General features: G+C 47.2%; 1 protein-coding gene and 1 pseudogene across 1 annotated transcript in view; one reads left to right on the plus strand and one right to left on the minus strand.

Moving 5' to 3' along the window:
* Positions 1 to 19,209, minus strand: part of LOC142590721 (uncharacterized) — a gene marked incomplete at its 5' end in the record, with an annotated part of 285,438 nt that extends 266,229 nt beyond the window's left edge. The window contains 2 exons of the mRNA XM_075703149.1: positions 15,565 to 16,016; positions 19,033 to 19,209. Of these exons, the coding sequence (XP_075559264.1) occupies positions 15,565 to 16,016; positions 19,033 to 19,209 (629 nt within the window). The remainder of the gene's footprint in view (positions 1 to 15,564; positions 16,017 to 19,032) is intronic.
* On the plus strand, positions 16,189 to 18,415 carry LOC142590801 (uncharacterized; annotated as a pseudogene).
* Positions 19,210 to 22,153: the final 2,944 nt, after the last annotated feature.

Raw genomic sequence — 22,153 nt, forward strand, 5'->3', positions numbered from 1 at the left:
CGGAATATTACCAATCTTTATATATAGCTTTCATTGATTACGAGAAAGCGTTTGATTCAGCCGAAACCTCAGCAGTCATGGAGGCATCACGGAATCGGGGTGTAGACGAGCCGTAGGTAGAAATACTGAAAGATATCTATAGCGGCTCCACAGCTACCGCAGTCCTCCATAAAGAAAGCATCAGAATCCCAATAATGAAAGACGTTAGGCAGGGAGATACGATCTCTCCAATGTTATTCACAGCGTGGTTACAGGAGGTATTCAGATACCTGGATTGGGAAGAATTGGGAATAAGAGTTTATGGAGAATACCTTAGTACCTTGAAATTTGCTGATGATATTGCCTTGCTTAGTAACTCAGGGGACCCATTGCAATGCATGCTCACTGACCTGGAGAGGCAAATCAGAAGGGTGGGTCTCAAAATTAATCTGCAGAAAACTAACACAGTCCCGGAACAGTCTCGGAAGAGAACAGCAGTATACGATAGGTAGTGAGGCACTGGAAGTGGTAAGGGAATACATCTACTTAGGGCAGGTAGTGACCGCGGATCCGGATCATGAGACTGAAATAATCAGAAGAATAAGAATAGGCTGGGGTGCGTTTGGCAGGCGTTCTCAGATCATAAACAGCAGGTTGGCACTATCCTTCAAGAGAAAAGGTATGAAGTTGTGTCTTAGCAGTACTCACGTACGGGGCAGAAACCTGGAGGCTTTCGAAAAGGGTTCTACTTAAATTGAGGACGACGCAATGAGCTATGGAAAGAAGAATGATGGGTGTAACGTTAAGGAATAAGAAAAAAAGATTGGGCGAGCAAACAAACGCGAGTTAATGACATCTTAGTTGAAATCAAGAAAAATAAATGAGCATGGGCCGGACATGTAATGAGGACGGAAGATAACCGATGGTCATTAAGGGTTGCGGACTGGATTCCAAGGGAAGGGAAGCGTAGCAGGGGGCGGCAGAAAGTTAGGTGGGCGGATGAGATTAAGAAGTTTGCAGGGACAACATGGCCACAATTAGTTCATGACCGGGGTAGTTGGAGAAGTATGGGAGAGGCTTTTGCTCTGCAGTGGGCGGAACCAGGCTGATGCTGCTTATGATGAAATAAATGGAAATGAACGTGCATAAAAATAACTATATATGTGCACATGTCTGTGTATACGTAAAGCATACAAGACAGGAGGTCTCGCGCCAGACCCGTAGGTATAACATTGAAAAAAGAAAAAGAGACGGATGTTATAAGATGGGACTTTCCTGACGTTTCGGCCAGATGGCCGGCCTTCGTGGGAGCGAATCCCCGACGATGGCAGTTCCTGCGGCCGAAACGTCACTAAAACCATAAACCCTAACGTCCGTCTCTTTTTTTTTCGTCAATGTCATATATATATACAGTCACGTAGTAGTGACGGTGAAGAAGGCGGCAAAACTGTGAGTGATGAAAGTAACGTTTTAGTTGGTGAACTTGCGCCCTTAAAGACAGGCTACACTCAATGAACACCGATAGCGGCAAACACGGGCGGCGGTTGTCGAAAATCTGCGCTGCCTTTCAAGCGCGTTGGCTTTTATACACGAGTCATCGAACGTTCCAAAGTAATCGTTAATGCCCGCTTGTCTTCCAGAATGTTCTACACAATTCGCGTCGAAAATACAATCAGATCACACAAACTTTCTTGATAACAGAACCATCAATAGCATTCGAGAAACTTCCAAGACACGCGGGCGCGTCCCGCGCTGAGCGATAACATTTCCTAGAAGGTGAATAGCGCTATCCCCAAAAAGACAAACAAGTCGACGTCTGAATGCCGGCCTCTCAAAAAGCATTGTCCTTATCTTACAAAACGTGACATGAGAGCGAAACACAAAGGGACACTTATCAAACAAACAAAGTTCAAAGTAACACAGTAAAAAAAAATAAAGTACGAAGGACACGCATGCTAAGTACCAAAGTTCGTTAGCGCTGTTAGAACGGCTTAGTCACACAACGTGGACTATTTCAGGTCGTGAGCGTCGCCGCCGTGATAACGAAATGCCGTTTGGTACGACCACACAGTCGAGTGCACCAATGCGTTGTATGATCTTGTAAGGTCCGAAATAGCGGCGCAAAAGTTTCTCGCTAAGTCCTCATCGGCGTATTGGCGTCAAAACCCAAACGCGTTCGCCGGGATGGTACTCGACGTCACGTCGTCGAAGGTTGCAGTGTTGGCTGTCAGTCCTCAGCTGGTTCTTGATGCGCGGGCCGGCGAGTTGTCGGGTTTCTTCGGCGCGCTGGGGATCGGTGGTGATGTCAAGATTTTCTTTGTCGTTGACGTGCGGCGTCAGTGTGTCGACGGTCGTCAGTGGGTTCGTGCCGTAAACCAGCTGGAACAGCGTGATCTGTGTTGTTTCTTGCAACAGTGAGTTGCAAGCAAAGGTTATGTACGGCAGGACGGCATCGAGGTCTTGCGTTCGACGTCGGCGTACATTACTAGCATGTCGGTGAGAGTCTTATTCAGGCACTCCGTAAGACCATTCGTCTGCGCATGGTAGGCAGTTGTCCTCCTGTGACTTGTGTGGCAGTATTGCAGACTGGTTGGGTGAGCTCCACTATGAAGGCGGTTCCTCTGTCGGTGATGATGACTTCTGGGCGCCATCTCACAGCAGGATGTTCTCGACGAAGAATTTCGCCACTTCGGCTTCGGCAGATTTTTCGTTACAGCCAAGCGGGTGAGGTAGTTCGTTGCCACGATGATACACTTATTTCCGGATGTTGACTTCGAAAAAGGTCCCAACCAGTGCATTCCGATCGATCTGCTGAAATGGTCGACAAGGAGGCTCGATCGGCTGTAGTTATTCCGCTGGCCTTGTCAGTGGTTTCTTGCGTCGATGGCAGTGCCAGCATTTCTTAACGTAACGGTTCACTTCGGCGTTCACGCGCGGCTAGTAATGCCTTTCCGGTATCCTGGATTGCTCCCGGGAGAATCCGAGGTGCCCACTGGTCGTATCGTCATGTGGGGCTTGCAATACTTCCGGACGCAGCGCTGAGCGAATAACAAGAGCGTAGTTGGCGCGGTAGTTGGCGGGTAGTTGTTCTTTACGAGTAGGTTGTTTTGAAGCGAGAACGAAGACCATCCTTGCTTAAAATGCCCTTTGCATAATGTCAGTGTGCCCTCCCAAATACTCGATGAGACTTTTCAGCACCGGGTCTGCTCGTTGCTGTCCTTCCGCGCTTATTATTCCAATGAAGACGTCGTCATTCTAGTCATCTTCCGGCGACGGATCAATTAGGGCGCGTGATAGGCAATCAGCATCAGAGCGTTTTCGTCCGGACTTGTAGGTTACAGTGATGTCATCTATTTTTGTACTCTGAGGCTCCACCGCGCCAGCGGTCGCAAAGGGTCCTTTAAATTCGCTAGTCAACACAACGCGTGACGGTCGCTGACGACATTGAAGGGCCTGCCATATAGGTAGGTGCGAAATTTTGCTGTAGCCCAAACGATGGTGAGGCATTCATTTTCGGTCGTACAATAATTGCCTTGCGCTTTCGAGAGCGACCGGCTAGGGTAAGCTATCACCCGTTCAGGTCCGTCTTTCCTCTCGACTAGGACGGCACCGAGGGAGGCCTACGCTACTAGCGTCAGTGTGGATTGCTCCATCGGCGTCCTCGTCAAAATGCGCATGTACCGGTGGCGACTGCATTGGTCGCTTGAGTTCTTGAAGTGTGTCGGCCGGCGGCGTGTACAACTTGAACTGGACCTCACATTTAGTTAGATGTTTCAGCAGCTCAGGGATGCGTTAAATGTCCTTGAGAAAGCGCTGTAGTAAGCACACATGCCAAGGAATCTTCGCACTGCCTTTTTATCGGTGGGCTGAGGACAGTTTGCGATGGCAGCTGCATTATGCGGGTTGGGATGGACTTCAGATTTCCTTGTGACATGGCCTAGGAACAGAAGCTCGTCGTATGCGATGCTGCACTTTTGTGGCTTCAGAATGAGCCCTGATGATTTGATTTCCTCTAGTACTGTCGCAAGCCGCTTAAGGTGATCGTCAAAATTTCCGACGAAAATGACAACGTCATCCAAGTAAACAAGACAGGTATGCCACTTCAATCCTGCTAACACCTTGTCCATGACGCGCTGGAACGTGTCAGGCGCCGAACACCGTCAGAATGGCCTGACTTTGAACTGGTAGAGGCCGTATGGTGTGATGAAGGTGGTCTTTTTGCGATCTCTTCTCGACTTCTATTTGCCAGTAGTCAGACTTGAGATGCATCAACGACAAGTAATTAGCGTCCCAGAGCCGATCTAATGCGTCGCCTAATCATGGGAAGGGGTATGCGTCCTCCTTAGTGATCTTGTGCTGTCGACGATATTCGAAGGAGAAACGTAGATTTGGGTCCTTTTTTTCCCCAGGACTACAGGAGATTCCCACGGGCTTTTCGACAGCTCGATGATGCCGTCACGCAGCATTTCGTCGACTTGATGTCTTATAGCTTCACGTTCTATGGTCAAAACTCGGTGAGGGATCTGTTGGAGTGGTCGAGCTCACTCTTCGGCTATTGTGCGATGCTTTGCGACAGCTGTCTCTTGAATCCTCGATGACGTTGCAATGCAGTCTTTGCATCTTCGGAGCGCACTTCTGAGCTGTTGCTGCTTAATCATGGAAAGACTGATTTATGTCGGAGTTTGGTTCGAGAACTGTGGTTGTCGCGGTAGATGCGGCAGAATCTGAGAAGACAAACGCATTGCTGGTTCCCACAATTTCCGCGATGTACGCGATTGTCATGCTATTGTTCATGTGCTTGAACTCCTGACTGAGGTTTGTCAATATATCTTTCGCTTTCCCTCCTTGCAGTCGAGCAATCCCTTATACCACTCAAATTTCACAGTCGAGGAGTATATGTTGGTCGCCCTCGATGGCGCCGTCTGGGTGTGGGGGTGTTTCGCTGGAGACGGAGATGACAATGCTGGATCGAGTCGGGATGCGAACTGGGTCCTCAAGTACACTCAAGGCATGGTGATTAGGAGCGCTCTCCGGCGGCATTGCTTCATCTTCAGATAGTGTTATTAACTTTGCCTTCAGGTCGATGATTGCGCCGTGTTGGTTCAGGAAGTCGATGCCTAGAATGACATCTCGTGAACACTGTTGGAGGATAACGAACGTGGGAGGGTAGGACTGGTCATGAACGGTAATTTTTGCTGTGCAGATTTCAGTCGGCGTTATGGGGTGCCCTTAAGAGGTTCGAATTTGAGGACCTTCCCAAGTAGTCCTAAATTTCTTCAACTCGGTGGCCGTAGGTCCACTCATGACGGAGTAGCCGACCCCTATGTCCAGGACAGGCCGCCATTGGAATCTGAACCTGGCAACGTTTAACGTTAGAACGCTATCTAGTGAGGCGAGTCTAGCAGTGTTATTGGAGGAATTAGAGGGTAGTAAATGGGATATAATAGGGCTCAGTGAGGTTAGGAGGACAAAAGAAGCATATACAGTGCTAAAAAGCGGGCATGTACTGTGTTACCGGGGCTTAGCGGAGAGACGAGAACTAGGAGTCGGATTCCTGATTAATAAGGAAATAGCTGGTAACATACAGGAATTCTATAGCATTACCGAGAGGGTGGCAGGTCTTGTTGTGAAACTTAATAAGAGGTACAAATTGAAGGTGGTACAAGTCTATGCCCCTACATGCAGTCATGATGACCAGGAAGTCGAAAGCTTTTATGAAGACGTGGAATCGGCGATGGGTAAAGTCAAAACAAAATACACTATACTGATGGGCGACTTCAATGCCAGGGTAGGCAAGAAGCAGGCTGGAGACAAGTCAGTGGGGGAATATGGCATAGGCTCTAGGAATAGCAGAGGAGAATTATTAGTAGAGTTTGCAGAACAGAATAACATGCTGATATTGAACACCTTTTTCCGCAGGCGGGTTAGTCGAAAGTGGACATGGAGGAGCCCGAATGGTGAGACTAGAAATGAAATCGACTTCATACTCTGCGGGAACCCTGGCGTCATACAAGATATAGACGTGCTCGGCAAGGTACGCTGCAGTGACCATAGGATGGTAAGAACTCGAATTAGCCTAGACTTGAGGAGGGAACGGAAGAAACTGGTACACAAGAAGCCAATCAAGGAGTTAGCGGTAAGAGGGAAACTAAAGGAATTCCGGATCAAGCTACAGAACAGGTATTCGGCTTTAACTCAGGAAGAGGACCTTAGTGTTGAAGCAATGAACGACTATCTCATGGGAACCATTAAGTAGTGCGCAATAGAAGTCGGTGGTAACTCCGTTAGACAGGAAACCAGTAAGCTATCGCAGGAGACGAAAGATCTGATCAAGAAACGCCAATGTATGAAAGCCTCTAACCCTACAGCTAGAATAGAACTGGCAGAACTTTCTAAGTTAATCAACAAGCGTAAGACAGCGGACATCAGGAACTATAATATGGATAGAATTGAACAGGCTCTCAGGAACGGAGGAAGCCTAAAAACAGTGAAGAAGAAACTAGGAATAGGCAAGAATCAGATGTGTGCGTTAAGAGACAAAGCCGGCAATATCGTTACTAATATGGATGAGATAGTTCAAGTGGCTGAGGAGTTCTATAGAGATTTATCCAGTACCAGTGGCACCCACGACGATAGTGGAAGAGAGAATAGCCTAGAGGAATTCGAAATCCCACAGGTAACGCCAGAAGAAGTAAAGAAAGCCTTAGGAGCTATGCAAAGGGGGAAGGCAGCTGGGGAGGATCAGGTGACAGCAGATTTGTTGAAGGATGGTGGTCAGATTGTTCTAGAGAAACTGGCCACCCTGTATACGCAATGCCTCATAACCTCGAGCGTACCGGAATCTTGGAAGAATGCTAACATAATCCTAATCCATAAGAAAGGGGACGCCAAAGACTTGAAAAATTACAGACCGATCAGCTTACTGTCCGTTGCCTGCAAAGTATTTACTAAGGTAATCGCAAATAGAATCAGGAACACCTTAGACTTCTGTCAACCAAAGGACCAGGCAGGATTCCGTAAAGGCTACTCAACAATAGACCATATTCACACTATCAATCAAGTGATAGAGAAATGTGCAGAATATAACCAACCCTTATATATAGCTTTCATTGATTACGAGAAAGCGTTTGATTCAGTCGAAACCTCAGCAGTCATGGAGGCATTACGGAATCAGGGTGTAGATGAGCCATATGTAAAGATACTGGAAGATATCTATAGCGGCTCCACAGCCACCGTAGTCTTCCACAAAGAAAGCAACAAAATCCCTATAAAGAAAGGCGTCAGACAGAGAGATACGATATCTCCAATGCTATTCACAGCATGTTTACAGGAGGTATTCAGAGGTCTGGAGTGGGAAGAATTGGGGATAAAAGTTGATGGAGAATACCTTAGCAACTTGCGATTCGCTGATGATATTGCCTTGCTTAGTAACTCAGGAGACCAATTGCAATGCATGCTCACTGACCTGGATAGGCAAAGCAGAAGGGTGGGTCTGAAAATTAATCTGCAGAAAACTAAAGTAATGTTTAACAGGCTCGGAAGAGAACAGCAGTTTACGATAGGTAGCGAAGCACTGGAAGGGGTAAGGGAATACATCTACTTAGGGCAGGTAGTGACCACGGATCCGGATCATGAGACTGAAATAACCAGAAGAATAAGAATGGGCTGGGGTGCGTTTGGCAGGCATTCTCAAATCATGAACAGCAGGTTGCCACTATCCCTCAAAAGGAAAGTGTATAACAGCTGTGTGTTACCAGTACTCACATATGGGGCAGAAACCTGGAGGCTTACGAAAAGGGTTCTGCTGAAATTGAGGACGACGCAACGAGTTATGGCAAGAAGAATGATGGGTGTGACGTTAAGGGATAAGAAAAGAGCAGATTGGGTGAGGCAACAAACGCGGGTAAACGACATCTTAGTTGAAATCAAGAAAAAGAAATGGGCATGGGCCGGACATGTAATGAGGAGGGAAGATAACCGATGGTCACTAAGGGTTACGGACTGGATTCCAAGGGAAGGGATGCGTAGCAGGGGGCGGCAGAAAGTTAGGTGGGCGGATGACATTAAGACTTTTGCAGGGACAACATGGCCACAATTAGTACATGACCGGGGTAGTTGGAGAAGTATGGGAGAGGCCTTTGCCCTGCAGTGGGCGTAACTAGGCTGATGATGATGATGATGATGATGATGATGATGATGATGATGATGATGATGATGATGATGATGATGATGATGATGATGATGATGTCCAGCAAGGACACGGAGGCCGTGGAGAAGCACGTATAGATCGGTTGTTCTTTGTCTTGCGTTGCAGTTATGTCTTGACGTCACGTCACGGCTGCCTTGTATTGAGTTGGGGCTGGTACCTCGCGTCGTCAGATCTTTGGCCACCGCATGCTTTCCTTCCTGGCTTCGTCGGGATGATGGCGTGTCGTTATGTCGCGAAGGTAGTCGTTTCGGCGTTTTCGTCGTCGGCGGAGGATGTTCGTCAGTTCGACGAAAAGCAATCATACCTGCATCGGTTGCTACATTTACTTTTGGAGATATGGGCTGAAGGACCGGCCCCGGGCTGAACCAGTGTATGGACGCCGCTGCGGTGACATGTAGTGGTCTGGTGAAGGCAAACTGGACAGTCACCGAGGGCTCCACTGAGTAGCAGCGAGGTAGTCGGCGACGTCACGAGGGCGTTCTCCTTCCCGAGGGCGCGGTGTGTTGACGGCGAACCCTCTCAGTCCCAAGTCGCGGCATGGGCATCGGCGGTATACATTGCCGGCTTCCGCGCCGTGATAGCAGAGCGAGCGGTGGTCTGGGCTCGCCAAATGTCCGTCTTCCTCGCGTAGCTGCGTTGGGCGATGGGTGGGCGTGCTGGTTGCGGCGGCGGTGGACAAAGGAATTGCAGCGTTACCGGGCCCTAGCACGCCCGCGTACGGGGACATTCACCGTGGGCGACGGCCGCGCAGGCTATCGCTTCACGCTGGGGCTGCGGTGACTGTGGTCGCACCTAAGCAACTCCAAGCAATCGCTGAACCTCTTTGATGAGGTTGGCGATTGAGGTTGCTTTATGTTGCGACCTTGGACAGAGCTTCTGCAGCTCCTCGCGAACGACCGCTCTAATGGTCTCTCGCTGGTAGTCACTGCCGAGTCCTTGAACGTTGGTGTAGTTTGCAGTCAGCGTTCGGCGGTTATACTGCCTTGTCCGCATATCGAGCAGATTCTCAATGCTGGTGGCCTCGCGAAGAAACTCTTCGACGGTCTTTCGCTGGTCTTCACACCATTCCAGCGAAAAGGTCCTCCTTCACACCACGTATGAGCCGGCCGACGTTCTTCCCCTCGGACATTTCCGAGTCGGCGTGGCGGAATAAACGGCTCATCTCGTCCATGAAGATCGCGATGGTCTCATTCGGTAGCTGCACTTGGGTTTCTAGGAGAGCTTGGGCTCGTACTCTGCGTATGACGCTTGTGAATGTCAGCAGGAAGTTGCCCTGGAACAGGTCTCACGTCGTTAAGGTGGCCTCCGTATTCTTGAAGCGCGTCCTGGTGGCGTATTTCAGTGCTAAAAAGACATGGCGCAGCTTGTCGTCGGTATCCTAGTTGAAAGTCGCGGTTCGTTGATCGGTGTCCAGCCATGTTTCCGGACCTTCAGACGAGATCAATTGAAGGATGGTGGATCCCGAGGTTGTTGCAGCAGAATGGGGAACGCTGGGGCAGCCATTGGGGTTGTCGTTTTCATGATCTTCTTGGCAGCCTCATGTAGAAGGCAGTGCTCGGGGGCAGCTGTTGCAGTCGTCGGCTTGGTCGATGATCCAGGACGACGTTGGTGCTGTCTTTGTGGTCCGGGCTTGGATCACGGCTTGTCGGGGGCGTCCGGTAAGTGAACGAACTAGCGCTTCCACCAGATGTCAAATAGTAGTGACGGTTAAGAAGGAACCAAAACTGTCAATGATGCAAGTAGCATTTTATTGAGCGAACCTGCGCCCTTAATAACAGGCTACACTCAATGACTAATGATAACGGCGAACACAGTCGGCGATCGTCGGAAATCTGATGTGCCGGTCAAGCGCTTCGGCTTCTATACGCATGTTATCGATGTGTGACAAGATAGCTCGCCAGCTTAGGCAGCGTCAGCAGTGACAGCGCCACTGTGGCACTAGCGATGCTGTCTATAAAAGCCGCTGCTTCTTGATAATAAAGGGTCCTTTGGTTGTTGCTTGTTGAAGGTGAAAGATGCGCACTTCTTTGCGTCTGTTCGTGACGCAAACTTGGTGTCAGAAGTGGCGTCCGCCGATCTGAAGCACCACGACTCTCGGACGTCAGACTAGCCCTAAAACGAGGACGCCGCGAGCCCATTAAACAGTGCCAGACACCGGACAAGCCAACAGGTATCTTACAAGAAAAGACCAAGTAACATGGCTTTGTTTCAAAATTGCTCCACCTGAGCCCTTCAGCTTCGGAACACCCAATGAAAGGCCTCCCTGGAAACAGCGATTTCTTCGCTTCCGAGCGGCGTCTGGACTACACGGGAAGCCAGAAAAGACTCAAGTAGATGCATTGGTGTATCTAATGGGACCTCAAGCCTAGGATATCTACAAAACGTTCAAACTTGAGCCTGGTGGCCAGACGTTTGAGGTCATACTGCAGGAGTATGAGGCATACTTTGTTCGTCGATGGAACATCATTTATGAAAGGGTTAAGTTTAACATCCGAACGCAACAACACGGCAAATCCGTCGAGGATTTTGTTGCTGCACTGCACGCGCTTGCTTCCACGTGCGGCTACGGGGAGCTGCGAGAAGATTTAATTCGAGATCGTCTCGTGCTGGGGGGGCCTCCAAGACCGTAAGATCTTGAGAGTTCTGCAGCTCGATCTGGACCTAAAACTACAGAAAGTATTGTTGGTGGCACGACAGCACGACAGCTTCAACCAATAGCAGGCAGAGCTTCACCGCGTGCGCGAACAGGAAGCTCACCGAATACAGTCCCAGAGGAGTGCGCGACAAATAAGAAAGAACGTGCCTCCGCCGGAAAGTGGACGCAATGTTCCGAAACAATGCGGAAGAAACAGGCACAGTTGAGCGTCCTGTCCAGCGAAAGATGCACTCTGCAGAAAGTGCGACAAAAGAGGAGACTTCGAGGTGGTTTGTGAATCAACCAGAGCTGTCAGGAACGTCAGAAACCGGACCGAGGAACCAGGCTTCCTCGGAGTCCCATCCCCTTCATTCGCTTACAGTGGGGGAACTTCCCGTTCTTGTTGAATCCTCGAATGTGGTATTTAATGTAGATACTGGCGCGGATGGAACGGCCATTCCGGCGGAGCTCTTCACTCGCGTCTTTCCCGCGGTAAAATTTCAACCAGCAAGGCTCCGGCTTCAAGGACCTGATGGTGAATCCTTTGCCATATTTGGTATGGCTGCCATAAGTATGACGTTTGCGAGAACGAGCAGCCGCGTGGACGTGTACGTACTTCAAGGCCTCCGAACCCCTCTTCCTGGAAAACAAGCGATAGAAAGGCTCTGCGTAATACCACAAACCAACGTAGTGAAGGAAACTGGACCCCGAATCTGGCTTTCCAAAAGTGTACCAGGCACTGGGGATTTTCAAAAAATATTTATTTATTTATTTATTTACTTGTGATACCCTCAAGGTGCATAATTGTGCATTGCAGAGGGCAGGGGCGAGAATACACTCGAAGAGTAAAAAATTCAGGATTAGTTCAAGGAATTTCCAAGGAACAAAAGCAATATGAAAAAAGTAGTAATGCATTCATAACAAATAACAGAGACTTACATAACATGAAAATACAGAAAGAATACACTTCATCAAGCAGACAATGTTCACGAATAAGTACATAATTATGCCATTTGCCACCATACATTATTTTATGTTGATTAGTGCATTCTTAAAACGAGTGGGGTCACTGATGCTTACTAATGATGTAGGTAGATTATTCCAGTCGACTGAAGTCCTAGGAAGGAATGATTGTGAACACGCGACGGTGTTATGACGGGGCACGTTAACTTTATGGAATGGTCACGACGAGCCGAATAATAAGGCGTAGGTTGGATCCAAAGAGGGCGAAGAGATGCATTGTGGTAGTAGATGTTATGAAAAAGGGAAATGGGGGGGCGTGATTCTTTTCTGCGAAGAGATAATAATGGAATTTGAAGGGTACTCTTCATTGTTGTAACACAAGGAGTGCGATGGTAGTTAGCTAAGATGAAACGAACCGAGCGATTTTCCACCGATTCAATTTCACTAATTAATGTTATCTGATGAGGATCCCAAACGGATGAGGTATATTCTAATTGGGGGTGGACGCATGTCGTGTACAACAGCCGTTTTAATGAAACTGGCGCAAGCGAAAAATTTCTCTTCAAATATCCTAAGGAGTGGTTAGCTTTAGATATTACATACTGTAAATGCTGCTTCCAAAAAAGATCGCTAGTTATAAGAATGCCAAGATAACAGTAGCATGTAACGGATTGAAGGGGGCAGTCATTAAGGGCGTAGGTAGGGTAAGTTGTGTTAGATCGAGAAATCCGCATAGAATTGCATTTATTAAAGTTGAGTTCCATGCACAAAGTGAGGCACCAGTTAGATATGTTATTTAAATTGGATTGAGTGGTAGCTATATCAGATGCATTAGTCACTTTTCGATATATAACGCAGTCGTCAGCGAATAAACAAATTTGTGAGGAAATGTTATCAGGTAAATTGTTAATATATATTAAAAACAAAAGAGGACCAAGAACAGACCCTTGTGGATCACCGGATTCAACTGGGGCGCGTAAGATGAGGAGTTATAAGTTACAAAAAATTGGGAATGAGAAGAAAGGAACGATTGGATCCAGCTGAGTACTCCCGGGACAATGTTGAGTGCGCTTAGACTGTGTAGTAGCAGTACATGTTTGACTTTGTCAAAAGCTTTAGAAAAATCCAAAAATATGCAATCAGTCAAAAACCGATATCAAGATATACATGTAAGTCATTAGTGAAAGTTACCAGCTGAGTCTCACAAGAAAAAATTTGCGAAAGCCATGTTGACTGTTACATAAAAAATTATTTTCTTCAAGATAGTTGACGAGGTTAGAAAATATGATATGCTCCATAATTTTGCATGGTACTGAGGTAATCGATATGGGCCTGTAGTTAAAAGGATCTTGAGTTTCGCGAGTTTTGTGGATAGGAATAATCTTTGCTGTTTTGCAGTCATGAGGCAAGGATAAGGACAGGTACGATTGTGAAAAAATGCCCTCCAAGATGATAGACGAATACTCACTAGTATTTTTTAGAAATTTCGTCGTGATTTCGTCTATTCCACAAGAAGACGTAAGTTTAAGAGTGTCTATTATTTTTTGTCATGCCAGTGGAGTTAAAATTACGGGATCCATAGGAAAAAAACTGAAGCATGAAAGCCTTAGAAGGTCGTTATCATGTGCGGAAGGAGTGAAAGCTTTAATAAATACATAATTTAAAATCGTAGCGCAGTGCTGCCGAGGTATAGGCTCACCAGAAGACGTGCTAAGTGATATGATTTTCGATGCACTAGGCCTTACTACATTCCAGAAGCTTCTTGGATTATTTATGAGCATGTTCGGAAGGGTATTATTGAAAAAAGAAAATTTTGTATTCTTTATCGCAGATGAGTAGGCGGAGGCAGCTTCTTTGTAAGCAGACCATTTAGCCTGGCTTTCCATCCGCTTAGCTGTGCGAAAAAGACGTTTTTTCCTGTTAGATAGGCGTTTCAAAGATTTAGTATACCATGAAGCATTGTTATTCGAAAAAACGCGCCTCTTCGGAATAAACTTGTTAAGAAGATCGTCAATTTTTTGTTTGGATATATTCCAGTTAGTATCCAGTGAGCGCTCAATAACTTTAGGCAGGTAATTATCAAGGAAAAGAGCAAGTTCGTTGTTGATAGCGGTGAAGTTGCCGTTTTTATAATCACGAATGGTTTTAATACTGTTTTGGGACGGTAGGATTGACAGGCTAATGAAAAAATGCAAGGCGTCGTGATCACTCAAGCCGGGTAAGTGTGTAACCTTATACATTATATCTGTTGATGATGTTAAAACAAGATCTAAAAGAGATGATGTGGTGTTGGTTACACGTGTAGGGGAAGTAACTACCTGAACCAAGTTGAAATCAGCACATATCTCTACAAAATGCTTCTATTCTGCGGAAGTTGTATTTAATAAAGGACACGTGCTTGACCAAGAAATATTCGGGAAGTTAAAATCGCCCATAAGTAATATTGGCGCTCCGGGGAAGCGGACACTTATCTGGCACAAGCAATCCTACATGCTATCGCAAAAAGTCGGGGCTGATGATGGTGGTCGGTAACAAACACCGATCACAACCTTTTTGAAATTTACAGAAATGCAGCACCGTACACATTCAATGTAAAATGATATGGCTACAGGGAAACAGTCAAAGCATTCACTAACAACAATTAAGACACCACCGCCGAGTTTGTTACTTTACTCGTCAACCACGTTTCGGTTAATGCAATTAGGTCTGCATCACAATCATTTATTAGGCTTCAGAGATCATCTTTTTTAGGTAAGAAGCTACGAATATTAGTAAAAAGAACCGGTAGTCTTGATATTATAGGATCGAGGTCCCTACCCCTCGCGTTATCCTATGGGCGCGCTGTTAGAACATTGCGGCCTGATTTTAAGGACAGAACAGACGCCGTGGCATCATCTAAGGCACTACTTAACGGCTTCAATTCACAGACCTTTTGCTCAGTGGCGTCGTATACATAGCATTTTTTACCAATTAGTAGCTTGTTATACCTTAACTTAAATGATACATTCTGACTTTTTCCGTATTCGATAAGAGTTTTTCTGGCGTAACGTGTAGCGGGACTGAAATCTTCACTAACAGAGATACTCATTTCTTTTAGCATGGGGCGGTTCGATAATATTTCTTCCATCGTTTTATAGGCAGCAAAATTTACTATCAATGGACGAGACTTCCCTGGACCGAATCTACCAATACGATGTGCGCGCGATATGCTGTCACTAGTTATTCTGAGGCCTAGAGTGTTTGTTAGAATGTCCAGTATCTTTTCCTCCGATTAAACAGCGGATTCGGTGGCGATATCCCTTAAGCCATAAAAAAGTAGATTATTTCTACGAGAGCGGTCTTCCGCATCATCCACTCGGGAGCGTAGGAATGCAGCGTCCTTCGCTATATTCCCAACCGCTTCACGCACGTCACCGAGTTCATGCTGCCATTTTTGAAAACTACCGGTCTGATTTTCTACCTTCGCAATTCTTTCTTTAATTTCTGATATCGCTTCCGCCGCCGTTTCCTGATGTGTTTTTAACTCTGTAATAGTGCCCAGCATTGCTTTTTGGTTATCCTCCATTCTTTTAGACCTTTGATTCAAATCGCGTAAGGTTTTCAGAACTTCGGATAATGTATCTGATGGGCGTTCTCTCGGAGGACCGGGATTACTCTCAACGTCACCGCACACAAGCAATAACAAAGAACAAAAAGGACCAAGCACTGCTTCTGGGCATGGAAGCACGATTATAAATGGATCGTCTGATTTTAGTCTTGGTATGGAAAGGCAACTGACCTGTGGAATGAAAAAAAGATGCGTGAGGCCATCATTCCTGTCGTGCGTCCATGCCCACTGAAGATTTCGTTCGGATCGTTGGCTTTAAGCTGACTCGCTATCGGCGCAGCCGAAGACGCTGAAGATGCGCAGTGCACATCAGGTGACAAGCGACCAGTTACGCAACCGCCCTGCCAGAGGAGGGCGGCAGCGTACGGAGACATGGAAGCTGCGAAAGCACCCGCCATCGCAGCTTCGTCGCAAGGGTCACCAACTGTACCGTTGCCGGTTAGGCACTGGTCGACAGGGAGCATCTCATTTGGTGGCAAGCAGCAGTCGCCACGATTAGATGAGGCAGGTGAGGCACAGATGTCTTGAAAACTTGCTTCCGTGGTTAACGAACCGTTGTAGAGCGCTCCACCGTGACGAGCGACAGCATGACATTCCCAGCCAAGGACCAGGGCACCGAATAACTGTGGAATGAACAAAAGATGCGTGAGGCCATCATTCCTGTCGTGCGTCCATCCCGACTCATACCACTCATATGACCTCAAGTTGAATCCCGAAGAAAAGCTTTTCGCACTGTCGTCCCCACGTAGAGTCCCCCTGCCTTTTTTCGGAAAAGCAAGACAAGAGCTCGAGCGGATGCAAGCACTAGGCGTCACTTCTCCAGCCACCGGGCCTACTACAGGGTGCGCACCTATGGTTGTCGTTCTTAAACCCTCGAGTGCTGTTCGAATTCGTGTTGACTTCACGGAACTCAACAGATGCATTCAACGAGAATGGCATCCCATCCTGGCCGTCGAGTACACCATCGGAATGCTACAGGGAGCCAGCACGTTTTCAAAACTCGACGCGAACTCAGGTTTATGGCAGATACTGCTGAGTGAAGACAGCAAAGAATACACAACTTTATCACGCCGTTTGGACGATTTTATTTCAGCCAACTTCCGTTCGGAATTCCGTCAGCCCTCGAACAGTTTCAAAGATGAATGGGACAGGTTCTTTCAGGACAGGAGGGAGTCGTCTGCTACATGGATCATGTGCTTATTTCGGGCACGACGCCGACGCAGCATGCCGAGCAGCTTCGGGCAGTGATAGACCGCCTCCACACAGCGAGCATTACTATGAACAGAGATAAGTGCGAGTTTAGTGTCAACCAGATTTAATTTTTGGGACATACAATCGGGAACAACTCAGTGCTTCCCAATAAGCAAAAGCTTGATGCGGTGACAGAAATGCACATCCGATGGCCAAGACAGAGTTACGGCGCGTGATGAGCGTGGAAAATTATCTGGCCCACTTTGTGCCCCGCATGTCATTCAGCCTCTTTCTTCCGTGAAGAGCTCAAGACAGGATTTTGTGTGGGGTCACGCGCAAGAAGCCACCTTCAAGAAGTGGAACTCTTCTTTCATCGGACCCTGTTCTGGGGATCTACGATTCAAACATGGAAACAGTGGTCACAGCAGACACCTTATCGTACGGTCTTGGAGCTGTCCTGCGCCAAAGGCAAAAAGGCGGTCATTTCAAAGGGATTTCTTATGCTTCCAGGACCCTCACAACCACCAAGCGCCGGTACACCCAAATTTAAAAAGGATTTGCCCTCGTGTGGGCAAGTGAAAATTTCTGTGATTATCTTGTAGGAAAGCGCTTTAGCCTCGAGACAGATCACAAACCACTCGTATCTTTGTTTGGCTCTAAACGAACTGATGAACTAACACCCAGGCTACAAAGAATGCGCATGCGTCTGATGTGCTACACGTATGATATTGTGTATGTTCCAGGCCGGGACTTATCGGTGGCGGACGCGCTTTCTCGGTCACCTCTTCCACAAACGAAATCCCTGGAACTGGAGGACGAGATCCAGGGCTATCTGCGATTGGTGACTTCGTCAGTCCCGGTAACAGCGCCGAGTTTACAGCTCATCGCCCAGGAGCAAGAGCAAGACCCGGTATGTCAAGCTCTTATCAACCTGTGTACAAAAGGCTGGCCAAGCCGTCGAGACGTTGGGTTTCACCTGAAGCCTTACTGGAATGTGAGGCAAAACATTGCTCTTGTTGAAAACCTGCTCATGTGCGCCTCGCGGATAGTGATCCCATCGACCCTACGGCAGCCCGCCCTTAAAATAATTCACGAGGGACACTTCGGCATCGAGAAGTGCCGGGCACGTTCCAAGAGGTCAGTTTGGTGGCCAAGTATCGACGCGGACATTGAACGACTTGTTAAGAACTGCCACAGCTGCCTCAAGCAGAGCATCAACCGAAAGATACCTCTGCAACAGACTAAGTTTGCAGATAGGCCATGGCAGTGCATTGCGACGGATTTATTCTTTATTGAGGGAAAATGGTGGCTGATCATCACCGATTATTTTTCGCCATACCTGGAGCTCGTACCGCTGTATACCCTGAGTTCAGCCGAAGTAATAAACCACTGCAAATCCATTTTCGCCAGCCACTGGATTCCGGAAGTAGTTGTTTGTGACAATGGGCCCAATTCTCAAGAGCGTTTGGCGCTGAATTTTTAAAGTTTGCATCAGAGTACAACTTTCAAGAGGTGACGTCTAGCCCTCATTATCACCAGATCAACGGAATGGCAGAGTCCGCCGTGAAACTTATCCAGCGCTCCTTAAAGAAAACTGCTGACGCTTATAAAGCTCTTCTGGCCTACAGGACAAGCCTACTCAAGAGCGGACACAAGCCCGCGGAGCTGCTCATGGGGAGACGACTGCGCGTGGCCCTGCCCACGTCCAGCGAAAGCCTGCAACCTCGGAGAATAGACTTACAAGAACTGCCAGCGTTCGAGAGGTCGCAGCATCAGCGCCAGAAGAGAGACTACGCCCGACGCCATGGAGTGCGTGATCTGCCGGAACTGTCCGAAGGAACAGGCGTATGGATCGTAGACCTCCAAAGAGAAGGAGTCGTTTGAGGAAGCACCGACGAGCCCAGATCGTACTGGGTCGACTCCGCGAAAACTTCTGTACGTAGAAGGGCAATGATGGAAAAAGCAGCGCGCAACAGTCTAGCAATCCCCGTCACAATCGCGCACGAAGCGGAAGGAGTCTGGTTCCTCCAGAACAATTTCAAGCTTCGTAACAAAAGTGGCTTCAAAAAAAAAGAAAGAAAGGGAGATGTGTGATAAAGTAGCTCGCCAGCTTAGGCAGCGTCAGTAGGCACTAGCGATGCGGTCTATAAAAGCCGCTGCTTCTTGATAATAAAGGGTCTTTTGGTTGTTGCTTGTTGAAGGTGAAGACGCACATTCCCTTGCATCTGTTCGCGACGCAAACAATAGGAGGTTCCAGTGTACTCGGTAATGCGCGCATGTCTTCCAAAAAGATCTATAGAATTCGCGTCGCACATGCAATTCGAGAAACTTCCGATACATGCGGGTGCCTCCCCCACTGAGCGATAAGATTTGTTAGACAGTGAGAAGCGATCACCCTGAAAAGATCCACGTGTCAATGTATATATAATCAGCCTTGTTTGTACTCACCTGGTAAGCAATCCTAGCGATGCCGCCGAAGCACTTGCCGTTCTTGCGTTTTTCTTTCTTGCATTGCAATCCCCGTTTATCACTTTCGAGGATCCGAGAGTGAATGTCGTTGGTGTGAAGTATTGTCAATTTGAACCTTCCATTGGTGTTTCCTTTTCCTGATTGTGCAGAGCTTATTGTAAATCACGGGATTGCAATCGATGTGGCGCAAGCTACACGCATCGTGAACGTGGCCTGAAATGTTATAACCTGGACTAGAGCAATTTAGAATTCGCAGTGTAGCCTGCAGGTAGCGAAGGACGTTGACAAGGAGTTCCCATTTTGAACTGCAGCTGTTTCCTCTCTCCATGGAAATTGTTTCACGTCTTCAGAACAATAGGGCCGTGTAAGATGTATCTCTCGGTTCTATCGTTGTGACGGCCTTGGACTGAGTAAAATAGACCAGCGCTAGGTCACCGCATCGTTTCCACAAACAAGGGGAAATTTTATTTCAGAGCAGCGTTCACGAAAAAAGTGCCGTTTTTCTAAATTGGTCCCGTGTTTTCAGCTCATACGTTAGGCTAACGAAATGTGGCACATTTATACTGTGGCCCTTTCGCAATGAACCAGCTCTACGCAAAGAATTAGCGTATGCGGATGCCTAGCACATTAAAATTACTTGTCAGATTAGTAGCATCTCTTCACTGAAGAAATGAGATATCGGCAATAATCGAATAAAAGTCAAAAAGGAGGTACTGAAGGCATTTTATATTAAAGGGTCACATTTGCTTAGCTCGCTGTTCGGTTTTGCATCGTCGGCGCCGTCGGCAGTGGTAGTGGCGCCGTACACAGTGGTGCGCAGTGGATCCCGGAAATACTGCAATCTATCTTTCCTTTGACACGTACCGTTGTGTATGCTCCACTTGGTGTATCTGTCGTACGATCACTCCCTATGTGCCACCATTGTCACGCTATTATCGTCGTTCCCTTCTTGAGGTCATCACACACCATCGCCGTCATATAGTCGTTGCAATATGATTGTCATCAAACACTCGTCGTCATGGCATTGTCATCCCGCCATCGTCGTCATACCGTCATCATCACACCGCCTTCGTCATACTGTCGTCTTTAAACAGCTGTTGCCGCACAGCCGCCGACACGCCATCGGCGCCGTATACTGATAGTCACCCCATAACCATGATGATAACGCGGTCACTATTCCATTGCCGTCGTGTAGTCTTGATTATGCATTCACTGTCTTGTTGTCGTCGTGATGCCGTCGCAGTCATCCTATCGCCGTCAAAGAGTAGCCGTAATGCCTGCGTAGTCATGCCGTCATCGCCATTGCTTCCTTGACCGTGCCAATTCGCGCTTAGGAAGCCGGCGAGTGCCTGAATACTGCTGAGGAGAATGGCACTTTAAGCGAGAACGCCACAAAATATCCTTACACTAACATGTGAAGCCATCATTACACTCTGCGAGTTTAAAATTGGGCGCTAAAGCACTTGGCGCACACCTCAGCTAAAGATTAAGAATTAACATAACGCACTCGTAACCATCCTTTCGGTGGCAAAGCAAAGCTCCTTTAGTTCAGGTTCCAATCGAGTACGTAGAAAAATGGAAATAAAGGCTCGTTCATTCATCTATTTTATCAACTTTTTATTATCATTTGTGAGTGTTGTTTCTTTTATATCTTTTTAGAATGTTGACATGCTTCAAAAGGAAAATGTTCGCCATGAATAGATAGCAATGCCTGCATATACGCAGAGTGAGCATGAATTACGTCGCCCTTGTTGACCGTATCAGTTCAACAATATTGGTCAATCCTACCGTGAAATAATTCTGAAGCTTTATGACAAACTTTTTTTAAATGTTGTCGCGATCCGCATTCACAGCAGGGTAATGAAGAAGAGAAGACGACGACGTTAGTAGGAATAATGTAGCAATAAATCGGTTCTACGTGCAGTACCCTTGCGAAATCTTCACATTGGCGCAGTCGAAAACAAGAACCCGTCGGGAAGAAGATAAACGTTGCGTTCTACGAGAGACGAGCCCCAATTGTGGGCTACAAAGCGAGGGACGAACAACATGCCGGGCCAATGAAGGATGTCACCACGTCTGATAATCCATGGAGCGTTCCAAGCGCCTCCGGGTTTACCGCTGACGACCCCGTAGCTAAACGTACCATTGCTACCTCCAGTGAACAAGACGAGCCTGAAACTTGCTATAAAGGTTCCATCTCGACTCGTGAAATTCAGCCAGCTGTAACAACGACAGACAGGAATATAACTGTTACGAATGCACTGCTTGTCATTTAGAACTGCAAGATGAAACAACAGTAGCAGCTGGTAGATCTATATTTTTATTCATTTTTTTTTTCAGCACAACTGCCAGCCTAGAATAACTGTCAGCAGGAGTTGGGTACAAGATGCATCAATACATACTGGAAACAAACGAGGTCGCGGGATCGAATCCCGGCCACGGCGGCCGCATTTCGATGGGGGCGAAATGCGAAAACACCCGTGTACTTAGATTTAGGTGCACGTTAAAGAACCCCAGGTGGTCAAAATTTCCGGAGTCCTCCACTACGGCGTGCCTCATAATCAGAAAGTGGTTTTGGCACGTAAAACCCCAAATATTATACTGGAAACAACACATATTTTGCATAACGTCACTTCCATATACAGAAATACCAAGACTGGTTTCACATACAAATACAGGGTTTAGTTGAGATTGTTAAACATACCGAGTAAAACATACGCATACACGGAAACAAAGTAAATCTTTACATCCAGACATCCTTTACATCCTTGTTTATAATGTGGGCCATCCTCAAGTGTGGTACGTCGCCAAATGTAGGACCAATTACGGAAATCAAATGTTAAAATTTCAAATTGCCTACACTTCTAAACCACATAATAAAATAAAATAAGGTTGACATACCTAGTACATCACCAAAACAACTGAGTTTAATGTTTGTATAACGATGTGATACGATGATTTTCTATTTCACTCCTCTATAATCCCCTTTACACGTGACGTTTTATAACTCCTGTAAGCGTTTTCGGCTTAGTAGGTTGTACTCCCTTAGCCGCACACTTTTATGCTTCCCCGTGTGACACGCTGTCAGGGCTCCTCAAGC

The sequence above is a fragment of the Dermacentor variabilis genome, chromosome 8 (genome assembly GCF_050947875.1).
Source record: "Dermacentor variabilis isolate Ectoservices chromosome 8, ASM5094787v1, whole genome shotgun sequence".
In the NCBI taxonomy this organism is placed as follows: Eukaryota; Metazoa; Arthropoda; class Arachnida; order Ixodida; family Ixodidae; genus Dermacentor; species Dermacentor variabilis.